This window comes from Panulirus ornatus, chromosome 46 (assembly GCF_036320965.1).
Source record: "Panulirus ornatus isolate Po-2019 chromosome 46, ASM3632096v1, whole genome shotgun sequence".
NCBI lineage: Eukaryota > Metazoa > Arthropoda > Malacostraca > Decapoda > Palinuridae > Panulirus > Panulirus ornatus.
In genome coordinates this window covers 32,970,034-32,997,561 of record NC_092269.1, presented here as the reverse complement: position 1 = coordinate 32,997,561, position 27,528 = coordinate 32,970,034, and the positions used below count along the sequence as shown (strand labels likewise).

General features: G+C 40.6%; 1 protein-coding gene and 1 long non-coding RNA gene across 2 annotated transcripts; one reads left to right on the top strand and one right to left on the bottom strand.

The window, feature by feature from the left end:
• Window positions 1-37: 37 nt before the first annotated feature.
• Window positions 38-25,235, bottom strand: LOC139763199 (uncharacterized). Its single transcript, XM_071688952.1, has 2 exons — window positions 25,095-25,235; window positions 38-2,660 (listed from the first exon to the last, which is right to left on the bottom strand). The coding sequence occupies exon 2, from the start codon at window positions 2,639-2,641 to the stop codon at window positions 38-40; it is 2,604 nt and encodes an 867-aa protein (XP_071545053.1). The 5' UTR covers window positions 2,642-2,660; window positions 25,095-25,235.
• On the top strand, window positions 14,939-26,166 carry LOC139763200 (uncharacterized). The gene is made up of 4 exons (XR_011716062.1): window positions 14,939-15,261; window positions 23,189-23,307; window positions 23,900-23,989; window positions 25,136-26,166. It is a non-coding gene; the product is annotated as an uncharacterized lncRNA (long non-coding RNA).
• The last annotated feature ends 1,362 nt before the right edge of the window (window positions 26,167-27,528 follow it).

Genomic DNA, 27,528 nt, shown 5'->3' with positions numbered 1-27,528 from the left:
GGCCAGACTGGCTCGGAGGTCACTCAGTCGCTTGGCATCACTCACACTCACAGCGCAGGTTATCCACCTTGTCCGTCACACTCACTCGCAAATGGTCGTTCACACTAGCACGCACGTTATCCAGTAATTTGGTACTACTGTTGTTGTCACTAGAACTGACAAGTAACTTATCGCTTGCGATGGCACGCAAGTTATTGGCACCCGAGTAACTAAAGTCATTAATATTGCCACGTAACACGGAGGGTCCTAGACTATTGGGTATACTTTCACTCACTGTAGCACTTACACTACTAACATATCCCCCACTTATATTGCCTCTATGGTTGTCCAAGTGAACCCGATGGGTCTCTAAGTTTGCTCTAAAGTTGTCTGCAGAGTTCGATCTATGGTTGTCTAGATTCGCCCTGAGATTGTCCATATTTGTTCTATGATTGTCCGTATTGCCTCTGAGGTTGTCTAGGTTCGCTCTATGATTGTCCAATCCCCTGTGATTATCTAGGTTCGCCCTGTGACTGTCCATATTTACCCGGTTCTCGAGGTTGGATCTTATGTTCTCGTTGAGGTTGGCACGGAGGTTGCTGACCAGCTGGAAGTTCTGTATCCGCATCCTCTGGTTGTCGTCCACCTCCACCACGAAGACCCGGTCGTTGTGGTGGTAATGGTGACCGCCGTCGTCCCGGAACCCAATACCAGAGTCAGAGTTGGAGGAGTTCGAAGAGGTGTTGGAGTGCTGGGGCGACATCTGCGCCTCTACGTCGATCAGGCCTGGCGCGCCCGTGTCCAGGTGAAACCCCACCCGATTTCGGTAAAGGCTCATGATGGAATGCAGGATCGGGTCAGCCGAATCCGGGAACTCTTGGCAATGGTGGGCCTCCGGGTGCGGCGTACACTCCAGACGGAAGTTTTTGGCCCTCCTCGCGTGGTCCGAGTGCTGGACCATACGGGGGTCCACCATAAACACATGGCATGACGACGACACGCTCCCGCCGTCCTGACTCCCGTCGCTCAGCTCATCCCCCGAGGCGCCGTGAACGGTCACGAGGCCAAAGAACTTCTTGTCGTCAGCGTAAACACCGCAAAAGGTTATCCTCTCGGCCGGATACTGAGCCAAGGTGAGGCCGTGAGGGTTGGTCAGCACCACCCGCTCCGTGAACACTGACATCAGGACGAGGGTGTGCACCTTCTTCTCAATCCGAAGGCGCCTGATGCAATTCCTAATGGCGGTGAGACGCGACCCTCCCTGCGGTTCCTTGGGCATCTCGATGGTACCGAGGTAACCCACAACCGCCCGATAGAGCGCCTCCCCGAGGTCGTTCGGGGCCGCCTGTTGCTGCAGCTCCGCTAAGGTCGGGTACAGCAGCTTGTTGATCTCTTGTTCAGTTAACACGTTATATGCTTCCATTCCCGAACCGCTCGGCAGCTCCACCCACTTCCCAGTATGCTGCTGCACTTGCTGCTGTTGAACGGGAGACTGCTGTCTCTGCGGCTGTTGCTGTTGGTGTAACTGTTGCTGGTGAAGCTGTTTCTGTGTATGTTGCTGTTGCTGTAAATGTTGCTGCTGTTGCTGCTGAAGATGATGTTGCTGCAAGTGTTGCTGCTGTTGCTGCAAGTGTTGTTGCTGCTGCTGAAGGTGTTGTTGCTGCTGCTGCTGCTGTTGGAGGTGTTGTTGTTGCTGTTGTTGTTGTCTATGTTGCTGTTCCTGCTGCTGCTGTTGTTGTTGCTGCTGCTGTTGTTGCTGCTGTTGTTGTTGCTGCTGCTGCTGTTGTTGTTGCTGCTGTTGCTGCTGCTGTTGTTGCTGCTGCTGCTGATGGTGGTGCTGGTGCTGCGCCGTCAGTGGCTGCTGGACGGCGGCGTCGGGTGCGAGGTTCTGCGGGTGGTTCCTGAGCTTGGCCTTGGGTGACTTGTCCTTCTTCTTGACCACGTGCCTTGGGCGCGGCGGATGCTGGGGTTCCTTGACCGGTCGAGGAGTCCGGTTCACCTGTCGCGCCTCGGCCATCACCAGATGGATCTGGTCGGGCCTTAGTCGCGTGGGTGACGTCGAAGGTGCCGTGGGCGGCCCTTTCTCTCCTCCTCCGAGGCCTTCGGGCACGGGAGACACCGAGGAGGATACCGTAAGTCCCTTCGGCGTGGGCGTGAGCGGCGCCTTGGGCGGAAAGGCGGACTCGGGCCAACCATCGCGATCAGAAAGGAGCGCCGCTTCGCCCAAGTGGATGGCCGTGTGCTCGCTGAAGATGGCTCCGCTCTGCAGGTCGCGAACCACCTTCTCGGCTCGCGTCTGCTGGTTCTTGTGCCTGAGCCGATTCGGGTACTTGGGCTTGGGCCGGTTCACCGTCACAAACTCGTCGTCGGAGCTGTCGGAGTAGTAGTTCTCGGCGATCTGGAGCTTGAGAAGTTTGGAGAGGCCGATGAGCCTGGCCACGTCGTCGTGCGGCGCCTTGCTGACGTTCTGGCTGTTGACGGCGATGAGGTAGTCGCCGGGACGGAGGCCGGCCCGCTCGGCCGGAGAGCCCGGCACGATGCACGAGAGGATGCACGGTGCCTGCCCGCTGATGGTGAACCCGAAGCCATTCTTACCCTTGGTGATCTCGACCGTCCGCACGCCATAGCTGGGCCGCTTCTTCCGGCGCCGGTTGTTGTGCATGTCTCCCTTATGGCGCTCTCTGTAACGAACATCAGACAAACATGTTACTCGTGTTGCTAACAGAGGGTAACTTATACACAAGTAACATCAATAAAACATTCAAAAGCCTTGTTACCCATGTGACTCAGAGGACAATATATATATAAAAAAAACTGGTAAAACAATCAAAAGGCATGTGAATAAAAAATACCAAATTTACTGATGAAAAAAAAACTACTATAGCAAGGCTACTGTCAAAAATAGATCTACATCTATTGAGGTTCTTATATGGACCATAGACTAACAACATGTGCGTCCCACTCCATTAAATGTTAGCTTAAGCTGAGCAAAGAGCAGCATATTTCTTAAGATATAATTAATCAAAGTTATCACGTAAGGGAGACAGCATATTACATCATTTCTGGCACGACTAACAATACCATAGTAATCCAACATAATGTATCGGACACAAATAAATACCAACTCTCTCGACTTCCTGATTCCCGCACATATTACGCCAGGTAACCTTTTATCAACTACCCCCGGGAGGAGCATGAACACCTGGATTGGGTATAGTCCAAATGCCACACCCAAGATTCGAACCCATGAGGGTCCGGCAAACACCAACTCACTCTCTCAACTTGAACATTCCCGCACATACGAAAGTACCTCGCTCATTCATCCAATTCAAATGAGATGTACTGACCCTTCTTATCTGACTGTCAATCTATCTTCATTAACTCCATAACCAATTTTCATGGTGGGGAACTGGTTCATACAGCCTGTGAGATCACTAGACCCTAAAACTGAAATGTCTTTATCCTTGCAGATAATCTCTAGCCTATCCACTGCCACAGTCTCGAGGGAGCAACCCAAACTGTCACGTAACTTGCCACATCACTAATCAAACTTACCACAGTTCCTCCCACCACCTGCTTAAAGTTGGCATAACTTTTCCCAACGGGCGAAATTTGATAAAACTCGTCCCGACACTCGCCAAACTTACCACAACCAGTCCCAACACTCGCCAAACTTGGCACACCTTGCCACAACACTGGAAAGTCAGTCATCGAACTGGACCTAGGCTTGCGACATGACATGGATAACATTTCCGAACACACGATCGAAAATCAAAACTTGACTGACAGAAGTAAGGGGACCATGCCCTCTGTACCATTATCCTCATAATATATAAAAAAAAAATTATTAGAAAAAAAACTGGGGAATAGACAAAAGGAAGATGAGAGAATCGGTCACATGCCCAAGGCAGCAGTCGCGCTACGAGTGTGGACACTCCGGATATGATTGGGTCTCCACTTCCCTCTAACTTCAGCAATACCCTAAGCGCCTCCCTTCACGATCGTTGAGTTCTGTTAACTGTCCGACGTCCGGGTACGAGAGAGAGAGAGAGAGAGAGAGAGAGAGAGAGAGAGAGAGAGAGAGAGAGAGAGAGAGGTGACGCGAGAAGCTGGCTAGCTAAAGCAGGTAAACTGACGAATCAGATTACGTACATAAATACGGTGTTGATTTGTTAAAGTATGTCGGTGGTTGCCTCTATCATGAACATACGCTTTTATCATTGGTTGGTTGAGGTATGGAGGGTAAGAGAAGCGGAGAGAAGAGGTTCAAGATGTGTAACTGAGAAACAGTAGGCAGTTCACGACTGTAGAAATGTATGGTGCAGGTTTACTAAGGTGTGTGAGTGGCTGGTGCCTCGTACCCTCCCGACCCCATTTCCTTGGCACCCACCTACCATTACCTCGTCCCTTCTCACCCAGTGGACCCACGAGGGTATCTCCAATTAACAGAAGTGTACCACATACTGCGTCAGAAACCACCAACGCATCATGAAAAACTGAGGAAATCAGAGTAAAGTTCCACTAAATTGCCTCTCCTTCTGGACTACGTTGCTCATGTATATCAACAGACGTAAAACATATGCCGGACTTTGCATTACCAACACGTCCTCCAAACATGAATACCTACTTCGAAAACTGGAAAAGTGTGTGTGTGTGTGTGTGTGTGTGTGTGTGTGTGTGTGTGTGTGTGTGTTATTTACATAAACACGCATAAACAATGCATGAAAATGTGCCAATATATAAACAAAAACACATATATCCATAACATAAGTTGGCTAGCGAATCTCAGCTTTCTAGAAAGCGCAGACCTCAACATTCCACCGCGAACTCTCGCTTGACCAACATGCAGGTCTTCTTCAATCACCCCCCACTCCCCTCCTAGTCCCAGGCTCTGCCCACCAAAACAGAGATCGCTTATGCCCACAACTAAATTACACACATAGCAAATTAAGGTATTCCTACGCAATCAATGGCCATGTGAGCTCTTACCCACATCTGAACAAATTACACATCAATTAGCTGTACACACAACCAGTAATGATGGTACCACCCTCGGTATGAAGGCCGAACCTTTAACCTGACTCTAAAGGGTAAAGTCAGAGGTCAAGTCATCATACCCAAAAGTCGGTAAAGTCAAAGGTCAAGTCATCATACCCAAAAGTCGTAACATAAGAGCTGAAAGATCGTAACGACTTGCTCACAGGATCGTAGCGTAGGTTATCCCGACAGGCAGTGGAACACCACGAAAGGCTAGCGACAACGCAACCCCGATAATCCTAGACGTGGGAGAACATCCTACAGATGTAGTTCATCCTCTCTGGCAGCGGGCATCTCTCAGTCTCCATGGAGGAGGCGAGGCGAGCGTTATGACGGGGTGGGCCCAGGCGGCTGGCGCGCTGGTATGCCGGAAAAACTCGGATGCTCCGTGAAGGTGATGGTGGCATTCCTGGGGAGGGTGAGGCCACCAGCAGCAGCCACAGGCTTACACCGAGTGGGAAGGGAGGAGGATGAGCTTGAGGGGGGGGAAAAGGGAAGTGGAGGAGGAGCTAGAGGGGAAAGGAGAAGACGGGGAGGAAAAGGAATGCAAAAGAAGTGCAGTGGAAGGAGCAGCGAGGAGCTCCAGGAGGGTAAAACGAGAGAAAAAAAAAAGGAACGTAAATAAAAGGGTGAAAAAGAACGAAATGACTATTATGTTCAAAAGTCAAAATACGGACGAAGACCAGGGAAGTGACTGGCCAAGAACAAAGACCCGGCCGGGCTGGTAGAGTAATAATAATGGAGGAGGTAGTGTTTACAGACGACCACACTGCCACCCACCTACCCTCAGTGATACACCCACAACTACTACTACCTCATCACTTACAACTACACCTACGTACGAGAAACTACTATGAAAAGATGAATCAGAATGTTTACAAATACATATTAAGTACTCAATCCTCTCTCAAAGTTACGCTGAGCTAGCTGCAACCAAGAGTTGTTAGTTGGGAGGATATTTGTACCAAAGGTCAAACTGAAAGGTAATATAACAGTGTGAATGGAAGATAGAACCTTACATATCAGAAAAGGAGACACGGGGACACAAAGCAGCTAGGCTGTCCGCCTAGCAAGACACATACGTATTATTCCATCACGATTAACAAACAGCCTCTCTCCACGTCACGAGAGGTCCCAAAAAGTAAGAAACATGGTAACTTAAGTTTCCACACTATAGATATTACTATCACTCTCATTTTCAAAATCATAATCATCAATGACAGTAAAAAAAAAAAAATAATAATAAAGACAGGGTTTTCGTCCGCGCTTGTCGTTTCCCGCGTTATCAGAGTAACATAAAAGTACGACTGACCTTAAGAGGAAAAATCATCCTTTAGCTCCTTCCTTACTTCCTTCTTGGGTAAACAGTAATATAAGAGGGGAGGATTTCGAGCCCCTTACCCTGCTCTAAACCCTCAAAGTTACCTATGAAACAAGCAGGAAATACGTGAGCACTATTCTTTCTCCATTATCCCTAGTGATTAATGATAATAGCTGTAGTAGTAGTAGTAGTAGTAGTAGTAGTAGTAGTAGTAGTAGTAGTAGTAAAAGTAGTAGTAGTAGTAGTAGTAGTAGTAGTAGTAGTAGTAGTAGTAGTAATAATAATAATAATAATAATAATAATAATAATAATAATAATAATAATACCTCGCAAACGCGGGAGACAGCGACAAAGTATAAAAAAAAAAAAAATAATAATAATAATAATAATAATAATAATAATAATAATAATAATAATAAGAAGAAGAAGAAGAAGAAGAAGAACAATAATACCAAAATAACATGTCTAATCATTAAAGAGAAAATGCGGTCTAATAAAATCTTCGGGAGAATAAAGAATAATAAAAACAGCAAAAATTAGAAAATGGAGTGAAGTTCATGTAAATAAATAACAGTCGCTCATGCTATCATCAGAGGACGTTTAAACATTAAGCAAGGCTGGGGTTTACTATAGACACCTCAACAGTAACACCGAAGGATGCCAACGACATGGCCATTAAGAGGATAAACAAACTGATCCTACAGAATATACTTCAGAGGAGGTCGAGCTTACGATACATAAAACATTGCCCATCTCCTCGCACATGAAAGACTGTGGACTCTTGAATGAAGTACGATCCCTAAGCACTGTGGTTATCCCTGAACACGATAAACTGAGGGCCAGGTCGTCACATCCAAGGGGTTAATACCATTGTTCTTGCTATGTTTATGCAATAATGTCACTCATGGGCCTTGGCCATCACAATGTACAACAGGAAATATTCATCAAAGTCCATAATATAAAACGGGAAATCTTCATTACGGTCATTACATAAACAAAACAAATATTTCAAATTAACGGTCGTGATCCAGACGGGAGTGGCAACAGTGGAGACGTGTAAAAGAATTCTCTCAAGACATCTGCGTCTTGAGTCACCCTGCAGCAACCGCCAAACCCTCCCGCCTCCCACAACCTCACAATTGTAATGTTGATGACGAGTATGACTTGAATACGCACTACCCTGTATGTACGGGCAAATGAACGCTGCCGGAATATAGAGTTGTTGTTACATCATTTGGATCACAGCCGTCATTAGTGTAGCTCTCAAGGCTGGTAAGAGTGCTCTGCTCGGCGCGACACTTACCACGCTCCAAGCAAGTTGAAACGCAAACTTTCGACATCGCGTTGCGTCTCATTTGCATAATTCTGGGCTGAATTTCATCAGACGTTAGCTGAGGAGTGTCCAGCTCCCTCAGTCAGCTGTCACACTCTTAAACTACCCCTTCCTACATCCCCCGTATCGCTCTTAAACATATACAAGTCTAACTGAAGTCCCTCAAGCAAGTCGTCTCGATACAGATTAGGTATAACGGCTGCGGCCCCCAAGACCCATCCCCTTGGGGCAACACCGGTCTACCTTGGCCCCATGTGAAAAGGAATACCCCTGACGTGCGTCTTCTGTTTTCTATTATGTTTAAGAATCACTTAGCCATCGAGCGAGCTTTCTACTTACGCCTGCACGGGGCTCTATTATTTGTTACCCGTCACATGAGAGGGTGTCAAATGCCCTTTCTTTCACAAACAAACGCTAGCCATCTAACCTCTCTCTCTCTCTCTCTCTCTCTCTCTCTCTCTCTCTCTCTCTCTATATATATATATATATATATATATATATATATATATATATATATATATACATAAGTATATTCAATCTGTTGAGAATGATCATAAAGTGATCTTGGTTCATACTACATGACCTATAATGACACCATGACCCTGCTGGTCAAGTGTCTGGCTTCTTCTACATAATCCTTCGGCACCCCAGCACTGTACGTACGACTGTTACATGCAAAGCCATCATTTCTGACATTACCAGAAAGGCGACACAAGCCCATGAGAACAATGGTCGCCGTCCAGGTCTTTTATTCTTCCTCAGCGAGTTCCGCTTCCACAGGCACTCCAGCGACGCTCTCCTCCGAAAACCCAACCCTCATGTTTTCTCCACACACACCTACATACCCCATCCTACCCACCATCTCGTCATGAATATGGGCCGGTCGGAGTCGCGTTGAGACATGAGTTGCAGCCTTCTTGACCTGGTTGACTCAACACTCCCGCAGCATCACACTCCCCAGGACGTGGCTCTGCAACGTTCTTGGCGTGATTCTCATACGAGTGAACTTCTATGACTCCCCCCCCCCCCCATACACACACACACACACACACACACACACACATATCTGACATGATGCGGTCACGCAGCCTCAAAATATCTAATTCTCCTGCGCTTATGACCCTATCTATTTTCAGCCACAAAGAAACAGAGACGTGACTAATGTACACGTAACATTCAGAACCCGTTGGCCTAGACGTTTTCCATCGATTCGTCTATCTTGTCAAGGGACCGACCTTTCACTTCGATGACACACTACCATTATCGCTGGCTAGTAGCTGTCCTACTAAACCACCCGTATTCTTACGTGCAATTCTAAACTATCGTTAAGACTGAACTTTTCTTATTGGCACGGGTATCCTTCATACATCTGACCACTACATCCGCACACAGTTCGTGATGACTCGTAGTACATACAGAAAAATGCTGCCATCATTACCCTTTATGTGAATTTATGCGGATATTAATGTTCATGCCATGGTGGAGTTGAGTCTTAACTCATTCCGACCACCAGGTCAGCCAGCCCACAGAGCCTGATCTCCGCCTCAGTCTGAGGAAGACGGTTAGGGAGCCGTCGTGCCCCTCCACCACCCACCACCACACGCATGGAGGGGATGACTGTTACCTTGAGCTGGTCGCCGCCACCACCTGTGGCACAGCTACCGGAATGTCAGCTTTAAACGGCCAGCGAGCGACCTTGGGCCCCTCTCCTGGGCTTCCCTAGTGGTGATTTAATGGTCCATCAAACCACCACCCGGGAAGCTCAAGTCACAAACCTAATTGCGGGAATACTAGCAACCCTCCGAAAGTGACTTTAAGCTGTAAGTGAAGTATACACGCACACCCCCTCCCCCTTTCCCTCCACCCCAAAAAGGGGGGGAAGGGGAGCTAAATGGCATGCGACAACAGACAGGCATTTTCTCTTGACAATACAATTTTTTCTTTTTCTAATTCAAATTACGGAAAGTTGTGACATTAATAGGAAGGCAGAATCCTGACGCTGGCAGTTAAGTAGACTTTAACCTGACTGGTGAGTACAGCTTCTATGACAGTCATTGTGACAAAAGAACCAGTTCCCGGGTGTGTGTATGTTATGTTTAGAAAAGACTAGCAGATCACAAGCAGAAAGAACTAAAGACCCCAGTCAAGAGACAAGTCTTTAAGCACTAACCAGTATTCCAAACAGGTGCTACAATGTGCTACAATGTACCTACGTACTGGTAAGCATGCACGACGTTAAACTGTCAGTATTCCTCACATCAAGTAGACAGCCTTACAGGCAAACATCAGAGAGCCCGATACCAGTTAGTTTACAAAGGCGATGACCCTCAGCAAACCTTCAGATATATATTCAGTATCAACAGAACCTCCGCTTATCACAGCCCTCACTGAAATACAAGGACACTATACACACATATATACAGAAAACCCTCCTACACCTTAATCTTAATCAAATGCTTGAAGAAAAAGAATCAAACCAGAGAAGCCTCAAAGTACAGGCTATAAAGAATTACTGTAACTGCTAACCATGCTAGTACATTCTCCACAAGGTAATAAATCACATGTTACAATTAACAAAAGCATGACAAACCTATGCCTCAATTCAGCATGGGATGTGAACTGACCCCACACCGCCCACATCTGACTAATTAGCATACGCAATCTCAAGAATTATAAGCCTTACTGATACAAACTCGTTCGAGTCCCATGGAAGACCTGTTAAGAATTTCAAGTTGGATAACTCAAGACAATTCTCAAGGTTGATTGATACTGTATTGTACGAAGAGCCAAAAGTATCACACCAATTGTTCATTAACTGCTGTAAGATATGCAGGATGATGCACAAGGAGCTAACACGCACTACGTAAGGGGTTCATCTGTAAACAATATTCATATACGTTAACACTACTTAGGAGGTGAATAAAAACTATACGTAAATGTGCATCAATATTACATTAGAAAGTTAACAACACTATACATGAACATTAGCACTAAACAGGAAGTTGACAACTTCATCCATGTGCGATAACACCAAACAGGTTAACAAGACTGTACATGTACATCAACACCACGCAGGTTAACATAATTATATGTATATCAACACAACACATGAGGTTAAAACTATATACTGTACATGCACTGAAAAGGAGGTTAACATTTTGTGCATCAACATTACACTGTAAGGTAACATGACTATACATGCGCATCACCTGCAGTAGGTTGACCCACACTATATATGTACATTAACACAGCATGGGAGGTTAATCAACATGGTATATGAACGAAATAGTAATTACCACAGCCGGCCCTTAAATTTTTAATATAAATTTTTCACATTTCAGAAGAAAACCATTTAACTTATCTGTTTTCTTATGCCGTGTGTTTGAGACTCTTGTTATCAAAGTGTTCCCAAGATCATGAAGGCTCTAAATCTGCAAGCATACCGTGCAAGACATTTGCATAATAACTGTGTAATTTATGCATAACCTTATCGAAGAGAACTGAATATTTTTGAGTCAGCTTGACAATGGTATGGAAAAAAATTAGCAAAAAACATGGGGGGGGGGGTACACCACAGAGGCCCCTCCTTCATTATAAAGGTAAATATTATGCAAGTGAATTGCAAACACAATTAGAACGATATAGTAATCATTATTTTCCGTAATGTAGATCCAGTATATAAACCTCATATCCTGACTTTAACGCTTTTCTAATTATCAGAGCATTGTTTAGGAATACAGTTAATGTAGCTCCAGTATATAAAATTCATATACTCTGACCTCTACGCTTTTGCAATCATCATTGTGCTGTTTACAAACACGGGACATAAAACTCACTTCGTCATGTACTCATAAAGACGAGCACATGAACCTCCCATCGTAAATTTTCCCAGAGCCAGACAACTACCACAGATATATTTAACCCTGTGAGCACGAACTGAGTTTGAGGACCCGGCCTTTGACCTGGCCCCTTAAGCGTCAGGTTAAAAGCCACGCAATCATACCTAGGGGTCGTACCGTCCTTACTTAAAGTGCTATCACATCAACGTGAATGCGTTCCACTCTCACCATCCAGCCGGACCAGAAACAGAGCGTGTGTAATATAATGTTTCCATTTTGCTGGAGTTGACCAGTGCTGCACCGACGGCCACACTGTCAGCACGACCTCTCTCCGTTTTCTTTTTTTTTTTCCTCTGCTCAGGGGACCATCCACGCAATCATTACCCAAAACCGGCCCTCGGAATCAAAGCTGTTAAATCAAACTCTGGCCGGTGAAGCAAGGTGTGTGGGAAGGGCGAGGTGAGGTGTGGGAAGGAAGGTGGAATAAAGTTGGGTGATATGTGGAAGGTAAAGAAAAAAGAAAACAGTTTGTGATATGGTGAAGTTAAACTGTGTTAAGTGCAGGAGGGCGACATCAAATGAGATGAACTGTGAGAGGGTTTAATTCAAATGAGGTGGTCTAATAATAGCGATTAATCTAAAGATGAGGTGAACCGTGGGATACTGAGGTTAAATCAAATGTGGGAGATGTTTGATGGGGTTGAATGCGAGACGAGGGGTTAAAATGGGAAATCTGTGCGATGAATACATGGGGGAAGGTGAGGTAAAATGAAGTGCGATGCAAGGCGATCAAGTACGTGAAGGTGAGATAAAATGAAGTGCGGTGCAAGGTGATCAAGGACGTGAAGGTGAGGTAAAATGAGGTGCAGTGCTAAGCGGTCAAGTACGTGAAGATGAGGTAAAGTGCAGTGGAAGGCAATCGAGTTAAATGAAAAGTTAAGGAACAATCAGGAATCTTTAGTTACAAACTGAAACTTGAGTGTGACATGATATTCAATTAGTTTAAATGTTAGACACCGATGCTAGGTAAGGGGAAAGAAGAACTGTTAATTTACAATATTTGTTGAGAAATGAGGTAAGTGGAAAATCGGAGGATGATACATAACTCATTACCGTCATAAAATTTCACTTTCCAGATTCATTTTTGACAAAAATATTGCCAAAGATTTAGCAGAAGCAGCGTATTTATTCCCTGGGGACTTATTAGCTTAGGTGAAAAACTTTTCAAAGACTCACTTCTCAAACTTTCTCAACTTTGCTACTTACAAAGCCATTATGGGAACAGCTGATGAAAAGGCTGATTAAAAAAAAAATGTATAAGCTCCATCCAAAGCCACGTAAAAGGTTCCACGTGTAGCCTACAACAAGGATAAATCAAATTATGTGAAGAAAACGTCTCTTCCTTTGGCACTACTGGCCAAGCCTAACCTACTGTCCCAGCCCAGCTTTAGCTTTATCCTAACTAGTCTTGCATGACCTCTCCGAGCACGTCACCTCGCTGAACTTGTAAGGCTGGTTTAATAATTGTCAGCGGTCTGACTGGTCGCGGATAATACTTGGTTCGTTCATAAGGAAAGGCAAAAAATCATGCCTTCGGGACAGCTTTCGTCAGACGCCGAATCTGTCATTTTTATGCCGCCTTACAACTGCTCGGAGTACCTGACTCTTCCTATCACACAATAACTTGACAAAAATATAAAAGACGTGAGAATTACACTTGGGAAAAGAATGAAAATATTCTATCCCCTAATATCCATAGTTTAGTTTCTCATTCTCACATAGCCGAAACAAAACGAAAAAAACACACGCTAAAATACTTCTGTGTACAGACCAATAAACAGCATCTACACAACTCTTTTCATTTCCCCTGACCGGGTATGAGAAATAAGACTCCAAGTAACCGGTCTGCAACTGGTAAATCTAATCAACAATCCCACAATGACTCGAATTTTGCTGTGGCTGCCCGGCCCAGACGGACTCTACCCCAACCTGACGGACAGGAACGAAGACCAACTGTGATGTCTTACCGTTGTAAGTCTCTTCTCATCATGTATTAAACCCAAGCTCACATCCCACTCCGACCCGTCTCTTTCAGAGGTGAACACCACCAAACTTTCTTCTGGCAGATATCTTGTGTCTCCGCCCGTTACAGCTGGCATATATTAACGTAACGTACACTTACCAGACATTTACCTGGCAATGCCTTCGATTCATCTAGAAGCCAACATCACGATCGGGGACCGGGCTAAGCTTACTACAGACTGTGATCCACTAGTCTAGCTTCAACAGTCTACTAGCAGCAAACTGCAATCCACTAGCCTATCTTCAGCAGTCTACCTGTACCATTTGAGTCATTTCAAAAAACGAAAAACTTCAGTTCTATTTGCCCAAAATGTTGAAGATTTTGGCCAAGAGATTGTTGGCTGGCTCGTTACGATATATTTTGTCTACCACACGACGTTCGTATATCGAAATAACTTACGATACCAACACAATGGCCGTGAATTTGGAAAAAAAATCAAAAAACATTTCTTTTGTGCAATTCTAAATGCTTAAAAATAAAAGCAATTTATACTTTTTCCCAGTCCTATGCAATACGGAGGAGTATAATTAATTCAGTACTGCTTAGTCAGCAAATAAGCTAAATTCTATTTCTGTTTGGAGCCTATAACAACAGGATGAGTAGTGAGGAATGGAATTCATGGCAAACGTGACGAGCACGGTGTCGCCATCTCATATATCTAACAAATGCCATAATTAGATATTTTCCCAATAGACACAAAATCTCCTCAGGAACACTTCAATTATCCCCTATACATCACTTGCCGTACATCCCTTGATAGTCAACGAGCTTTATACCTTTTTATTTTTTCAATAAGCCCTACTTAATTTCTGAATCAATGATGATTTCCTACTGTAAAGCCCAAAGCTGCCACTCATAATGCATGTAATCTATTCCTTGTTTTTTCTTGCTTTAGCAGAGTCGCACGACTTTCAGCTATCTTCTAAACATCATTTTCAAATACATCAACTTATTAGTACAGCTTTGCCAACGATAAAAGTCCAATCATTCAAGCAGTCGACAAGTTTCATCACTGTGACCAAAGCAAAAACGAAAGTGCGTGGCTCCAGAACTGCTCAAGATGCTAAGAAACTTGGAACAAATGCGTAATCTTGAACATTGTAATCTCTCCTCATACCTACCTCCCATTCCTGAGCTATCCCATAAACAAAGTATCTAAAAGTAATAACAGGCAAGACATCGCACAGTGTTGAGATCGCATCCACACACTGAAACAAAAAAGGATTACTGATAGTAATCAAAGTGAATACAGTGTAAACTTCTTTTACATCTATACTGTAAGGAACAGCTGTATGGCCACAACGTCAACGCATATCTCATTTCCCAATATCCATTGGTACCGCTTATGCAAAATAATGTCTTCAGAATTACTGACAATATACACTGTCGAAATCACAATCTATCGAGGACGAACTTAAAAACCTATCAAATCCTGTCGCAGACTAATGTGAAGGTAGAGACCCACCCCAAAATCAATATATAGCGAAGGTATATACCGAAAGTACGGTCAACTGTGAGCGAAGAAATCTGGGCATATTTCTAGCCCACCAACATTTGTTTCGTGTGCGTCGCGTCGGTGTTATCAATCACACTTAAGTGCACCAATATCACAAAAGTGCTGTTCAAATTTTCTTCTAATCTACTACATGCGTGTTCGCAAGTCACACTGGTATGTTGGAGTTTCTAGTTTACCTATATCAAACACTACCCAAGAATTGGATTATATACAACCCCTTCTCAACATTTGCTACTTGGTTCCAAATACTGACTGAAATTACTTTTTGTGATGTGTAAGAATTCATGTATATTGTGAATATCTATTTACATGTGTATATTTGTACATAGCTGTGTATGTCTATACATATATGTATGTATGTATATGAGTAGACGGGTCTTAGTCGTTTCCTGGCGCTAACTCGCTGACGCCGAGACCGATAAAATCTAATAATAATAATAATAATAATAATAATAATAATAATAATATCAATAATAATATAATAATAATAATAATAATAATAATAATAATAATAATAATAATAATAATAACAATAATAATATATGCTGACTGGCTATGTTCTCTGGCGACTACGTGTTTGATGTCAAACTTTACCATTATCTCATAATTTTAGTACCTGTGATAACGAATAACATTTCAATGTAACCAGCGAGTATCAAGGCACGGACTTCGTAAGTACTATGCCATTCCTGAATATCAAGCAGCACACTCTCATGCGTCCCCCGCAAAAGAAAATATATTGCACATCATTTTAAAAAAAGGCCAACATGTATTCACAACTTCACAATGACAGCACCTTTCCATTTATTTCAAGTCAATCAGATAGTGCGGTATGCCTTCTCACACTATCTGACAGAATGGTCGTTACAAAAGGATCTTGACAGCTACACTTCTATAATCTACTTTGCCATAATTTCCTTGACCTTCCTTTCCATTTACTTCAACATAGTCATGAGTAACCACAAACTATCTTACCAAGCATTACACCTATACAAAAACAAGACTCCAGTTTTTTTACCTCTTGAACCATTCTTTCAATACTGAAGAATCTACGAAGCATATCACTCACTCATACATGGTAGTGGAGTAAATCTGTGTGACTAACAGCAATGTATCTTTCCTGTACCAACTAATGTCTTTCGTATTCTGCTGATGTCCTTCCACAATTCTAAAACAAGTACTAACATGCCACAGGTGTGTACAGCACCGACTTCTACTTGTATGATTATTTGTAAAATAAGAAGCTAAACCTGAGTGAAGAAATGCCTTCACCATTATCATACCTGTGTATATGTATTTTTCTCATACATATCACACTACACATCTTACGTTGTAGTAGTGCTTTTACTGATTATTTGTACGTTAGTTCTATAAACTTTCATCAAATGTGCTAACAACTGCCTAGATACACCATAATACATAATTCAAAGCATAACTTATTCAACTTTATACAAAATAATGCTTTCTTTGGTCATATTTTTGGTAACTATAAAGTTTGCTTAAAAGTGAGTGCTATAATCTTATGCCTGTGATAGCCACTGTCTTAAATGCCTTCTCTAACATGTTTGAGCATAATTTAATCTCACAAGTACTGTTTACTGGTATTTTACTACAGTACAATCAAACCAGGCTTACAAGAATATACTAAGCATTTATCATGATATAAATGCAGCATGTTTTCAGTGTATCTTCTTCTTTATTACTTCATTGTTATATGATGCTGCCCAAGCAGAAGACTTGCAATTTTCATAACCATGGATACAGATATGTATCTCATCACATTTATCTTATCAAAAAATATGTCAAAATACCCCAAATTCAATCCTACCCAAAAATCACTTCAAAAAATTTGGCTATAAACAAATGGTCAATATAAAATGAAATCTTACAATTTAATCACATTCATAAACTTTGTGGTTACAAATATTACCTACATTACAGACTGAAATAAACATTATGATCTTTAATCTGTAAGGCCATTACTCTACCACAGCACCAAATAGGAATCTGCCAAACCAGTGGTTTCCACTACTGAAAATCAGGGACAATGAGTACACAAATCTACAGGAGAACACCTTCAGAACCAGTTATCTACATCAAAAGTAAGAAAACTTAAAGAATCTGTTTTTGTTAGCACAATTTCCCTTATCATTGGCAATATACCATCAATCCTGCCAACTGAAATAGCATTAAAGAAATTATACCTTCAATTACTGGTTTTACATTTGTTGCTTTACTGTATCGAAGAAATTCTTATAAAGATTTCTGCAGCACATATAACCCTAGCATCTTTGAGTTAGAAGATGAAATGTAACCAGTTATTTCATAACTAAGAGGCAAGATTGAAACAAATAATAGAAAAAATCCACAAGAAATCATAAAATGAATTTACAAATAAGAAAACTGCATGAATTGTATTCTATTTAATTTAATAGAAATCCCATCCTCCTAACCAAAGGAAAAGCAGAATTAACTATAACTTTCCTTTTTCAGTCTGCCTTAGATGAACTTTAATAGCATAAGTGGTTAAGTATCAGAAAGTTAGAAAGTGGTATGCCTTTTATGCTTTGCTCTTAGACCGTAAAAACCACCTAAAGGCTTAGACATACAGAAGAAAGTGCAGTAGTAATTGAACCCAGTGACCTGGGTGTAGAGGAAAAAAAAATTACAAAATCTGAGTATGGTAAAATCTGGAATGCTGTTACAAATTATCAACATTTACTTACTATAATTCTCATGCTATCAACAATTACAAAGTTCTGAAAAACAGATGATGAGGTAAGCCTTCTCATGGTGGATGTCCAAAGCTTCCCATAAGGGAGGGCCACTGGGGTAAGGTGTTCCTTGGTAGAGTGAGGCCAGTTTATAAGCAAATAATTTTCCAGAAAAATATCATACAGTATTCCTACTAAAATATCATAAGTTAGGCAACATTGTTCTTTTAAGCAGCTCATAACAATGAGCATTCGATTCAAATTACTACTACACATTATTCATTTATATATCTATTTTGCTTTGTTGCTGTCTCCCGCATTAGCGAGGTAGCACAACGAAAGAATGGCCCAACCCGCCCACATACACATGTATATACATACACGTCCACACATGAAAATATACATACCTATACATCTCAATATATACATATATATATACACACAGACATATGCATATATACATGTACATGATTCATACTGTCTGCCTTTATTCATTCCCATCGCCACCTCGCCACACATGGAATAACAACCCCCTCCCCCCTCATGTGTGCGAGGTAGCACTAGGAAAAGACAACAAAGGCCCCATTCATACACACTCAGTCTCTAGCTGTCATGTAATAATGCACCGAAACCACAGCTCCCTTTCCATATCCAGGCCCCACAGAACTTTCCATGGTTTACCCCACACGCTTCACATGCCCTGCTTCAATCCATTGACAGCACGTCGACCCCGGTATACCACATCGTTCCAATTCACTCTATTCCTTGCACGCCTTTCACCCTCCTGCATGTCCAGGCCCCGATTACTCAAAATCATTTTCACTCCATCTTTCCACCTCCAATTTGGTCTCCCACTTCTCGTTCCCTCCACCTCTGACACATATATCCTCTTGGTCAATCTTTCCTCACTCAATCTCTCCATGTGACCAAACCATTTCAAAACACCCTCTTCTGCTCTCTAAACCACACTCTTTTTATTACCACACATCTCTCTTACCCTTACATTACTTACTAGATCAACCACCTCACACCACATATTGTCCTCAAACATCTCATTTCCAGCACATCCACCCTCCTCCGCACAACTCTATCCATAGCCCACGCCTCGCAACCATACAACATTGTTGGAACCACCATTCCTTCAAACATACCCATTTTTGCTTTCCGAGATAATGTTCTCGACTTCCACACATTTTTCAAGGCTCCCGAAATTTTCGCCCCCCTCCCCCACCCTAGGATTTGCTTCCGCTTCCATGGTTCCATCCGCTGCCAAATCCACTCCCAGATATCTAAAACACTTCACTTCCTCCAGTTTTTCTCCATTCAAGCTTACCTCCCAATTGACTTGACCCTCAACCCTACTGTACCTAATAACCTTGCTACACATATAACACTATAATGCTAATGTAAGGCATACAAGGACTTAAATCTGTTCTAATATAATAACTATCAGAGCTAATATAATCTTCGTAAAATGTCAGTAGAGTTTTGTTAAATAAGCTTTACCTTATGCACTGCACTACGTATTCAAATTCTTAACCCATATATGCTTGCTTAAGGTACACTCTTTATATACTACAAGTTAAATAACTGCAAGGTATCTGTAATTATTTTCAAGATATCAGTAAGACAGCATTATTCAAAGAAGTATTCACTACATCCATTTAAAAGAAAAAAACATTAAAAAGGCTGAAAAATTACTTATGTCTTCAAAATGTGCACATGACAAGCCTTTATTCTAGTACAAGCCTTGCTCACTACATAATACTCTAGTCATGATTACTCCCACTTCTCTATAAACATAAAATCTGTTCTATTCTAACCATCAAGAGCCAAAGACGACTTAACAACAATCTGGCTGAATCCATCAGAAACACAGTAGGTTTATGTTGGAGAAATCAAAAGAAGACCTTAGATAAGTACAATATCTACAAAGAGTACCACACCAGCCATGATGAGCTGACTAAGTAACCCTATGGGCCATGGCCCCCAACAGCTTGGCTGAATAATATCAAAAATCCGTAATCCTTGAGACCAAGCAATGTTCAGATTTTGAATTCTCATGCATTTTACTAATATGTATGGATGGCTCAGAGTGTGGTGCCTTAGGACCTATGAAATACCTATATAGCACCATCATATAGTGGCAAGAGGAACAAGCTTGTAACTCAACTAATATATAGTAAAAGGGTTTTAATTGCTTGTACAATGATATTCCATATAACCTAGAGGTTTCTCAGGAACATAATCTCATCTTTATACAAGGGCAAACTATATTATAAATAATCAGAATGCACAGAAGGATATCCTAAACATTTCACTGTTCAGTCATAGGTATATACTGGGCCCCATTCACTTTAATACTTCATGCCTGTATACTTATCTATGATGGATAGGAAAAGTCTCAATACACTAATAGCTGATATCAAAAAAAAAAAGTCTATTCATTAACCACTCTTGATTATAGTTCAAACATTACATGCCACAAAGAAAAAAGCATACCCCTGTTTCCAATATGCATAGGTTGTGCAGTTCATTTAGGCTATAGTAAATCTGAGCATATAGCCACACTTAACAAAGCTGGTGTATTTTCAAAAATGTATCTTTTTATCAAGACTGTGCTCAACAAATGGGATGGAAACAACAAAAAAAAAAAAAAAAATCTCAATTCCTTCTGCCATGTCATCTATAATGCTACAAGATTATCAAAAGAAACAATCTCAAACCATCATAAAGTATCACCATTAAATGCCTCAAAAAAATGGACCCTATATCATTCAAGAAAACTGATTTGAAACTCTCTGGAACTTTGCAAACAAGGTGAGAACATAATGCTTTCCATCAATTTTGTCAAAATTCATGGGATGTGACACTTCAGCAGGTAAGGCTGAACATTATCATCTTTTATATAGTGAAGAAAACATCACGAAACGACAATCTGCCCTCAGTATAAAGAAGGGTTACTTTTCATATCCTAAAACAATAAATAAAGTAACTCAATACAGTGAAGAGTTCTGAACATACGAGCAGAGCAATAGTAGATAAGAATGTACAAAACCTTCAAAAATGTAACCTCATTTTCCCATGCATGCCAAGTTTTCCCTCGTCCGTTATATTACACGACAAATGTATCAACAGTTCTGCCATTGCTTTCATTCACTAGGGAAAGCCAAAGGAAAATGTTAAGCAAAAGAAGACAATTAAATTTCTTATACATGCTTAGATTAAAAAGAATGTACACATGAATTGTGTCCTTAATATCAAATCAATCTTGACTGATTGAGAATGATGCTAAAAATAATAGACTAAATGATCTGGCATGAAATCCTATATCTATAAGTTCAACACATACTCTGGCATGAAATCCTATATCTATGAGTTCAACAAAAAACTAAAAGTGTATATAACAAATGTGCATTCTTTGCCAGCCTTAGTCTGAATATGACTGTAAGAGCAATGACAGGACTCATAAGAACATAAGAAGTATCAAGACGAAAATCTATGAACTAGTTAAGAATAAAAATACAATACTGAATTTCTAATGAAATTTGAAACTAAACCAGCAAAATCAATCAGTGACAACCCTTTCTTCTTTCTTTGTGTTCTAATAACAGTGCTTCCCCAATTGTGGAAGAATTCTTTTATATAATCTAATTCTCTTACCTCTTCGGCAGGTACAAACCTTATGGTGCTCCTAACAAATGGTGCATTTTAAGTACAGGAAAAAAATCCATCTTATAAAAGAACACAGAACTAATAAAAAAGAGGATATAAAAAGTGGAATAAGCTTCAAATTACTCTCCGATAAATCAATTCTTCCATAGGAAATGCACTGCCAAGATAGCACAAAGCACTACAAAGCAACAGCCACCATCTCATTTATATGGGGTCTTAAAGGACTTAGTTCTTTTTACATCATTAAACAGAATTCTATGATCATTTGGATTGCTAGGACTTGGTGCTTCTGAGGAAACAGAACTCAGTTTCATCTATGGTCTACTGTAGCAACTTAAAGTAATGGGTGAAGGACAAATGAAGATTTCATGCATAATTACTGGGCAAGGAAGCCTTAGAATGTCCTACCACTACCAGAGATCATCTGAAATTCAACCATTAGCTCTAGAGCTTGGATCATATATCTTCATGATGTCCCACATACTGAGCAAACATAGATTTACGAGAGGGCTGGTTAAATGGTTAAAGGTGAAGAGTTTTTCATAATAAAGTCATTTTGTTATAACTGACTTTCTACGATTCCTTGAAATTCTAATTTTGTTCCTAACATTCTCTAAGCATAAAATGGGAATAAATCAGTCCCTTTACTGGATTATTGGTTGTTCTATCTTCAGTTCTAGTTGTTTGGTTTTATAATCTTTGTTTCAGCAGCAAAAAGTAGTCATGCATCAAGTGTCCTATGAACTACCATAATGTATCACCAAATAGCAATTCAGATGATCACTAAAAGTTCCTATCATGGGAAAACTTTTCTAATTTTCATTAAGGTGAGAGAATTCAGAGAAGTGTGTTTATCACATATCAGTTCACTCTCAGTAAGATAAATGAAAAATAGAAACAGTGAGCCACAACATGGAAAATGGCTGATGGCACTTGAGAGAATATCCTGCAAATAACTGTGACTAGTTTCTGCTTGCTGCTCCAGCCCACTACTCACCTAAATATAATTAGGCACGCTCATTTACTTTGGGCTAAAATAAACCAAAACTAAGATAACCTTGGTTTGGTTGTCATTATCTACACAGTACAGCATATTCAACCCCACAGTTACCCTTATCTCCAAAGCCCTTCCCACCTTATGATTGCAAGATGGGATTGAGGAAAGTTCACTTTTTCTAAGCAAAGGTCATCCTACTCTCACCTACTTCCCATTTCCAGCACCTTATTAATTTCCCTAAAAAGTTATTTAAAAAATATGTAAATACTGCTAGGCAAAACAATAAATAAGTACCCTTTTTTTCTGAAATATGTTACCATAGAAACTAATTTGTTTTCTTATAGTACCTCAACTTGTACAGTATCTCTAAGCACAAATATACAAGATAGTGGTAGGACAGACAGGCAAAATGTGCCCATAATACTAAAGGAGACCTATCAACTACTGAAATTCATGCTTATATTAAAAGCTTATTGGTTTTCTGTATCATAATAATTTTGTTTTGCGATTTTCATTCACTGATGCTTCGCAAACTGGTAACTCGGAGTCATGCTCCCAACAGAAGTTTGTTAGCTATTCTTCCCTGGTTGAGGCCTATATCACTTGTTACTTGGTTGTTTTGACATTTGTATATAATCTTGCACTTTATGGGAGATATTTTTCACTTTAATCAATAAACACCCATTTTTTTCAGGAAAACTAGCAATATGAAAGGCCCATGGAATTTAAATCCAACACTATACCCAGTTACACATCCCATCTGAGCAAATTACAAGATTTTCCAACTCTTAGGACATCTGATGAATTACAGAGGTACACTATATTGTTGTGCATTTCTTTATGTCTATCTAAATTGATTTCAAAGTTTGGGATGGCCCAGCTTATGTGTGTACTTATTTACTTCCCTTGTTCCATCTTATCAATTAACTGCTTTGAAAAATATCCTCTAATGCAAACTAATTAAATGCTACGAATGAGAAATGTAAATGGCACATTCTTTACGTCACTATCTTTCATTGTGTATAGTTAATAAGTTAATTGTGGGGAGGGCCATGCAGCTCAGAGAAAAAGTGTGGTTGATGTTGTTCCATAAGTATCCATTGATCTAAACTAGCCTTAGCGTAGCCAAGCATCACTTAGCATATGGCTTAGCATTCATACACATGGTCTAAGATCCCTCATCCGCAAAATATTTGCTTGTCACTGACTGCATTCAAAATCACACCACGAACAAACTTCCCAGGTGACTGAATCTAAAGATTCATTAATAATAATTACAAATTTTTAAAATCAACCTAATCATGCATGTAAAATATCAATTCCAGCTACAAGAAGTTTGTTGAAGTTCCTGTTTTCTTAGTTTATGTAAGTTTAAACATCTTTTTCATCACATTTTCCCTGGCAGGTAGATGTAACCTACCACAGGCAAAACAACACAACCATGGGAAAGACACAGGATGCAGAGATATGCTGAGTGGATATCATCGCAGATAAGGTAACACAAGAGAAGCTAATAATTAGTTTTATGCACAAAATGCCATATGAAGCAAGGAATGAACAAAAATCATTTAATATTATGATGATAAAAGTGAGAAGCTATGTACATGCCTGGCTACCATATCATTCTCCTCTGTAAGAAAACTAATTATACAACCAAGTTAGTTCGAAGTAGGTTGACTTGCTTTGGTTATGTCTGAGTAGAATGATTTTGTAAAATTACTCTTCTTTTTAAACCGTACATTTTCCCTCAACTTTAAAGCAGAACTTACTAAGGAAACTGCTCCTAGAGCTGACAGAATACACAAATACCACTGTCAGGTATCTGTTCATGAATAAACAAAAAACCCGGTAAACACCAAACTATTAAATACACTCTACCGAAAATTTTCATTACTATGAAAATAAATAGTTTCTCTTCAAAATGAAGACACTGATCTCGCAAGCCAGCAAAAAATGGTTTCCCACAACATTTAACATCTGCATGGGATAATATTCAAGTTCCTACCATGTAAAATCGGTCAAGATATTCAAAACAAATGGACGAAACTCAAAATCAACCCAACTTTGATGCAAATATTGAAAAAATATATATATTTCCCAAATACATTCCATGTCATAAACCTTAACGAAACAATCATGGCAATCCAACGCTTACAACTAAACATATGAGCGTCACATTCACCTTCATACCATTTCATGTGTGAGGATTAGAACTAAAATCACACTTGGATGTTCTAGTTAATCACGTACTAAAGCGAAGGAGGTATTTAAAGTGAGCGCGTGAGTGTGAGATGTGTTTCTGTGGCAGCGTTCAGCTCGCCCGTGGGAGCAGCAGCAGCAGCAGCATCACCTCCTCCTCCTCCTCCTCCTCCCACCCACCAACCCTGTAAACAAACATCACTCCCATATCACAACCTGTTTTCCCATGCCCACGATGGCTCTTTGGGTATTTGAGGAGATTCGAACTCCTGTTTGCCAGGAAGAATCAAACCTTTAGCTGTCAAAATTAATGATCTTCCCTTTCTGGGAGTAAAACTGCCTAAGGCTAAATCTCTATTGGAGTCACCTGAGATATTACAAGGGGTGAACTTGGGACTCACCTTGTTTTTTAATTAAATCACGGTTTTTTCCTCATTTTCAGGATGGAGACATGATGCTAACACACTAACATACTTCCTGGAATGGCATTTCTGGTAATACGCATCACTAATCATGAGTTTCACACCAAATACGCGAGAGAATCTTGTGAACAGACACCATCACATTCTCAAAACGACCACACTGTCATCTTGTGGCTACGCGACGAACTACTCAGACGTTGAGCCGCCCAAGCAACACAAACTAAATACATCTCAACAGAGGCTGCTCTGGCAACACAGCCCTGGGAATTTAAAGTTCCATGTAAACAAATAACGATTTACGCCCAGTCGCATTTTTCATTTAGAGTAGTTGATTATAAACGTAACAATATTTGTCATCTTTCCTATGGCCATTTTACACCTGGTTTACACTCATTTTCTGACCTTTATTATAACATTACTGGTAATTATTAAGTCTGTGTTGTGGTTGTCAGCGAAAATATCATTTCGTTATTTCATAATCTCGATGCATAATTTCACAATTACTTTGAGCATAAATTGAATTATGAGCCAAGCTGATAAGCACCCGTCGCCTGTTTACATTTTATTGGATAATGCAGCTTCCCGAATAAATTCTCTCCTTTCTTACGTCGGTTAGGATTTAATCTGCATACCTTTTAAACGCCAAGATGATTATGGCGGGTGTTCAACCTTGGAACTGTCGTATGCCCTTTATCTAACTTTTTAGAATTGTTTAAAATCATCAGAAGCTGCGTTAAAGCTGATGCATGAATTGTTGGGGAGGATATTTATTGTCATGAGGTGCAATGGTCAAAATTTAGCATAATGAATACTTATTGCTGGCTGAAGATTAAATGAGGTTGTATGTCTTCTATAAAAGCATATAAGAATAACCTCTAGGTAACCATAAGCAGACATGGTAGCATCTTGGCGTTCATGAAGGCTGGAAGATGTAATTACCTTGATATTAAAAAAAAAAAAAAAAAGGATGTTACATGTGATGACTGTAAGTGTGCTGCAAAACTAACCACAAATTACTGCATAATGTTTCAATAAAATACGAAGAATATAACATTATTGTTGTTTCTCCTTTTTCATCAATAGTAATGGTAACATACTTTCTATCTTTAGCGAGGTAGGGTTAAGAACGGAGGACGGAGCCTTAGAGGAAAACATCCTCACTCATTCGGTTCCTTCTGTTGCTCATTCCTCGATAAAGTTGATCAGGTGACTTCCTATCCCCATCTCCCATCCTTTTAAGATAATTAGGACACGCGAAAGATACATTTATAGTATCCTTTCTCCCTTGTTCTTAGGGATGACTAATATGGAAATAATATTAACAATAGACAATGATTTCTTGAATAATGATTGTCGTAATATTATCAATAGACAGTGATTTATTCAATACTAAGGGCAGCCAAAACCTGATAATTTACTTGAAACATACAAAAAACATATCGGGGTTGTCACAATGAGTGTTAAAAAGCATTTACAAATAATAATTAATCTTGTTTACATATATTCACAATGGTTGGAATGGGGCTATTCTGTTTAGAGGTCCATACGAGTTACAATGGGCTCAATGCAGCTGTCACGTAAAACTGCATCTAGGGGCCGAGGACCTCTGGTGACAGGAAAAGATGGGCAGGGATTCTTCCCTAAAAGTTGGATGAAATCAAAGTGATGATTGGTGGTAACTTTTCAATATAGTTTGTGTTGTGTGGTGAAGAAGACCAAGAAGAGGAGGTACAGGTGAGTTTGTGAAATATGAAGCTGTGTAGCTGTTCTCAAGTTCAGACGAAGGAAGACAATGTCTTGAACTTAATGCTAATGAAGAAGTGGACGATAATGACTACTATTGGTGTATTAAAAGGCGTTTTACACTAGCGATGCCCCATATACATACATACGTAAATACATACACACACACACACACAACACACACACACACACACATATATATATATATATATATATATATATATATATATATATATATATATATATATATATATATATATATATATATATATACATATATATATATATATATATATATATATATATATATTGACCTAATGTATACACACAGACATACACACCCCAGCTTAGGCTGTATAGCCTTTTGTCTTAGTTTTGCTGACACCTTTTATGCACATCAGGGAGGCTTTTTTTTTTTTTAGCAGGGTTAGTAAAAGGTTATCCGTCACTTAGTTATGCTGATGATACAGTGAATCCCCATGTTTTCCACACTACCCGACCCATTACTTATTTCACCATCTCTTTGCTGAGCTGTATCCTGAAATGAATGAGCTAATACTTAACGAAGGATGAAAAAGAAACACACACACACACACACACACACACACACACACACACACATATATATATATATATATATATATATATATATATATATATATATATATAT

What these genes read in the sequence shown, in the direction of transcription:
- LOC139763199 (XM_071688952.1), bottom strand. Translation starts at nt 2,641, where the DNA reads ATGCACAACAACCGGCGCCGGAAGAAGCGGCCCAGCTATGGCGTGCGG.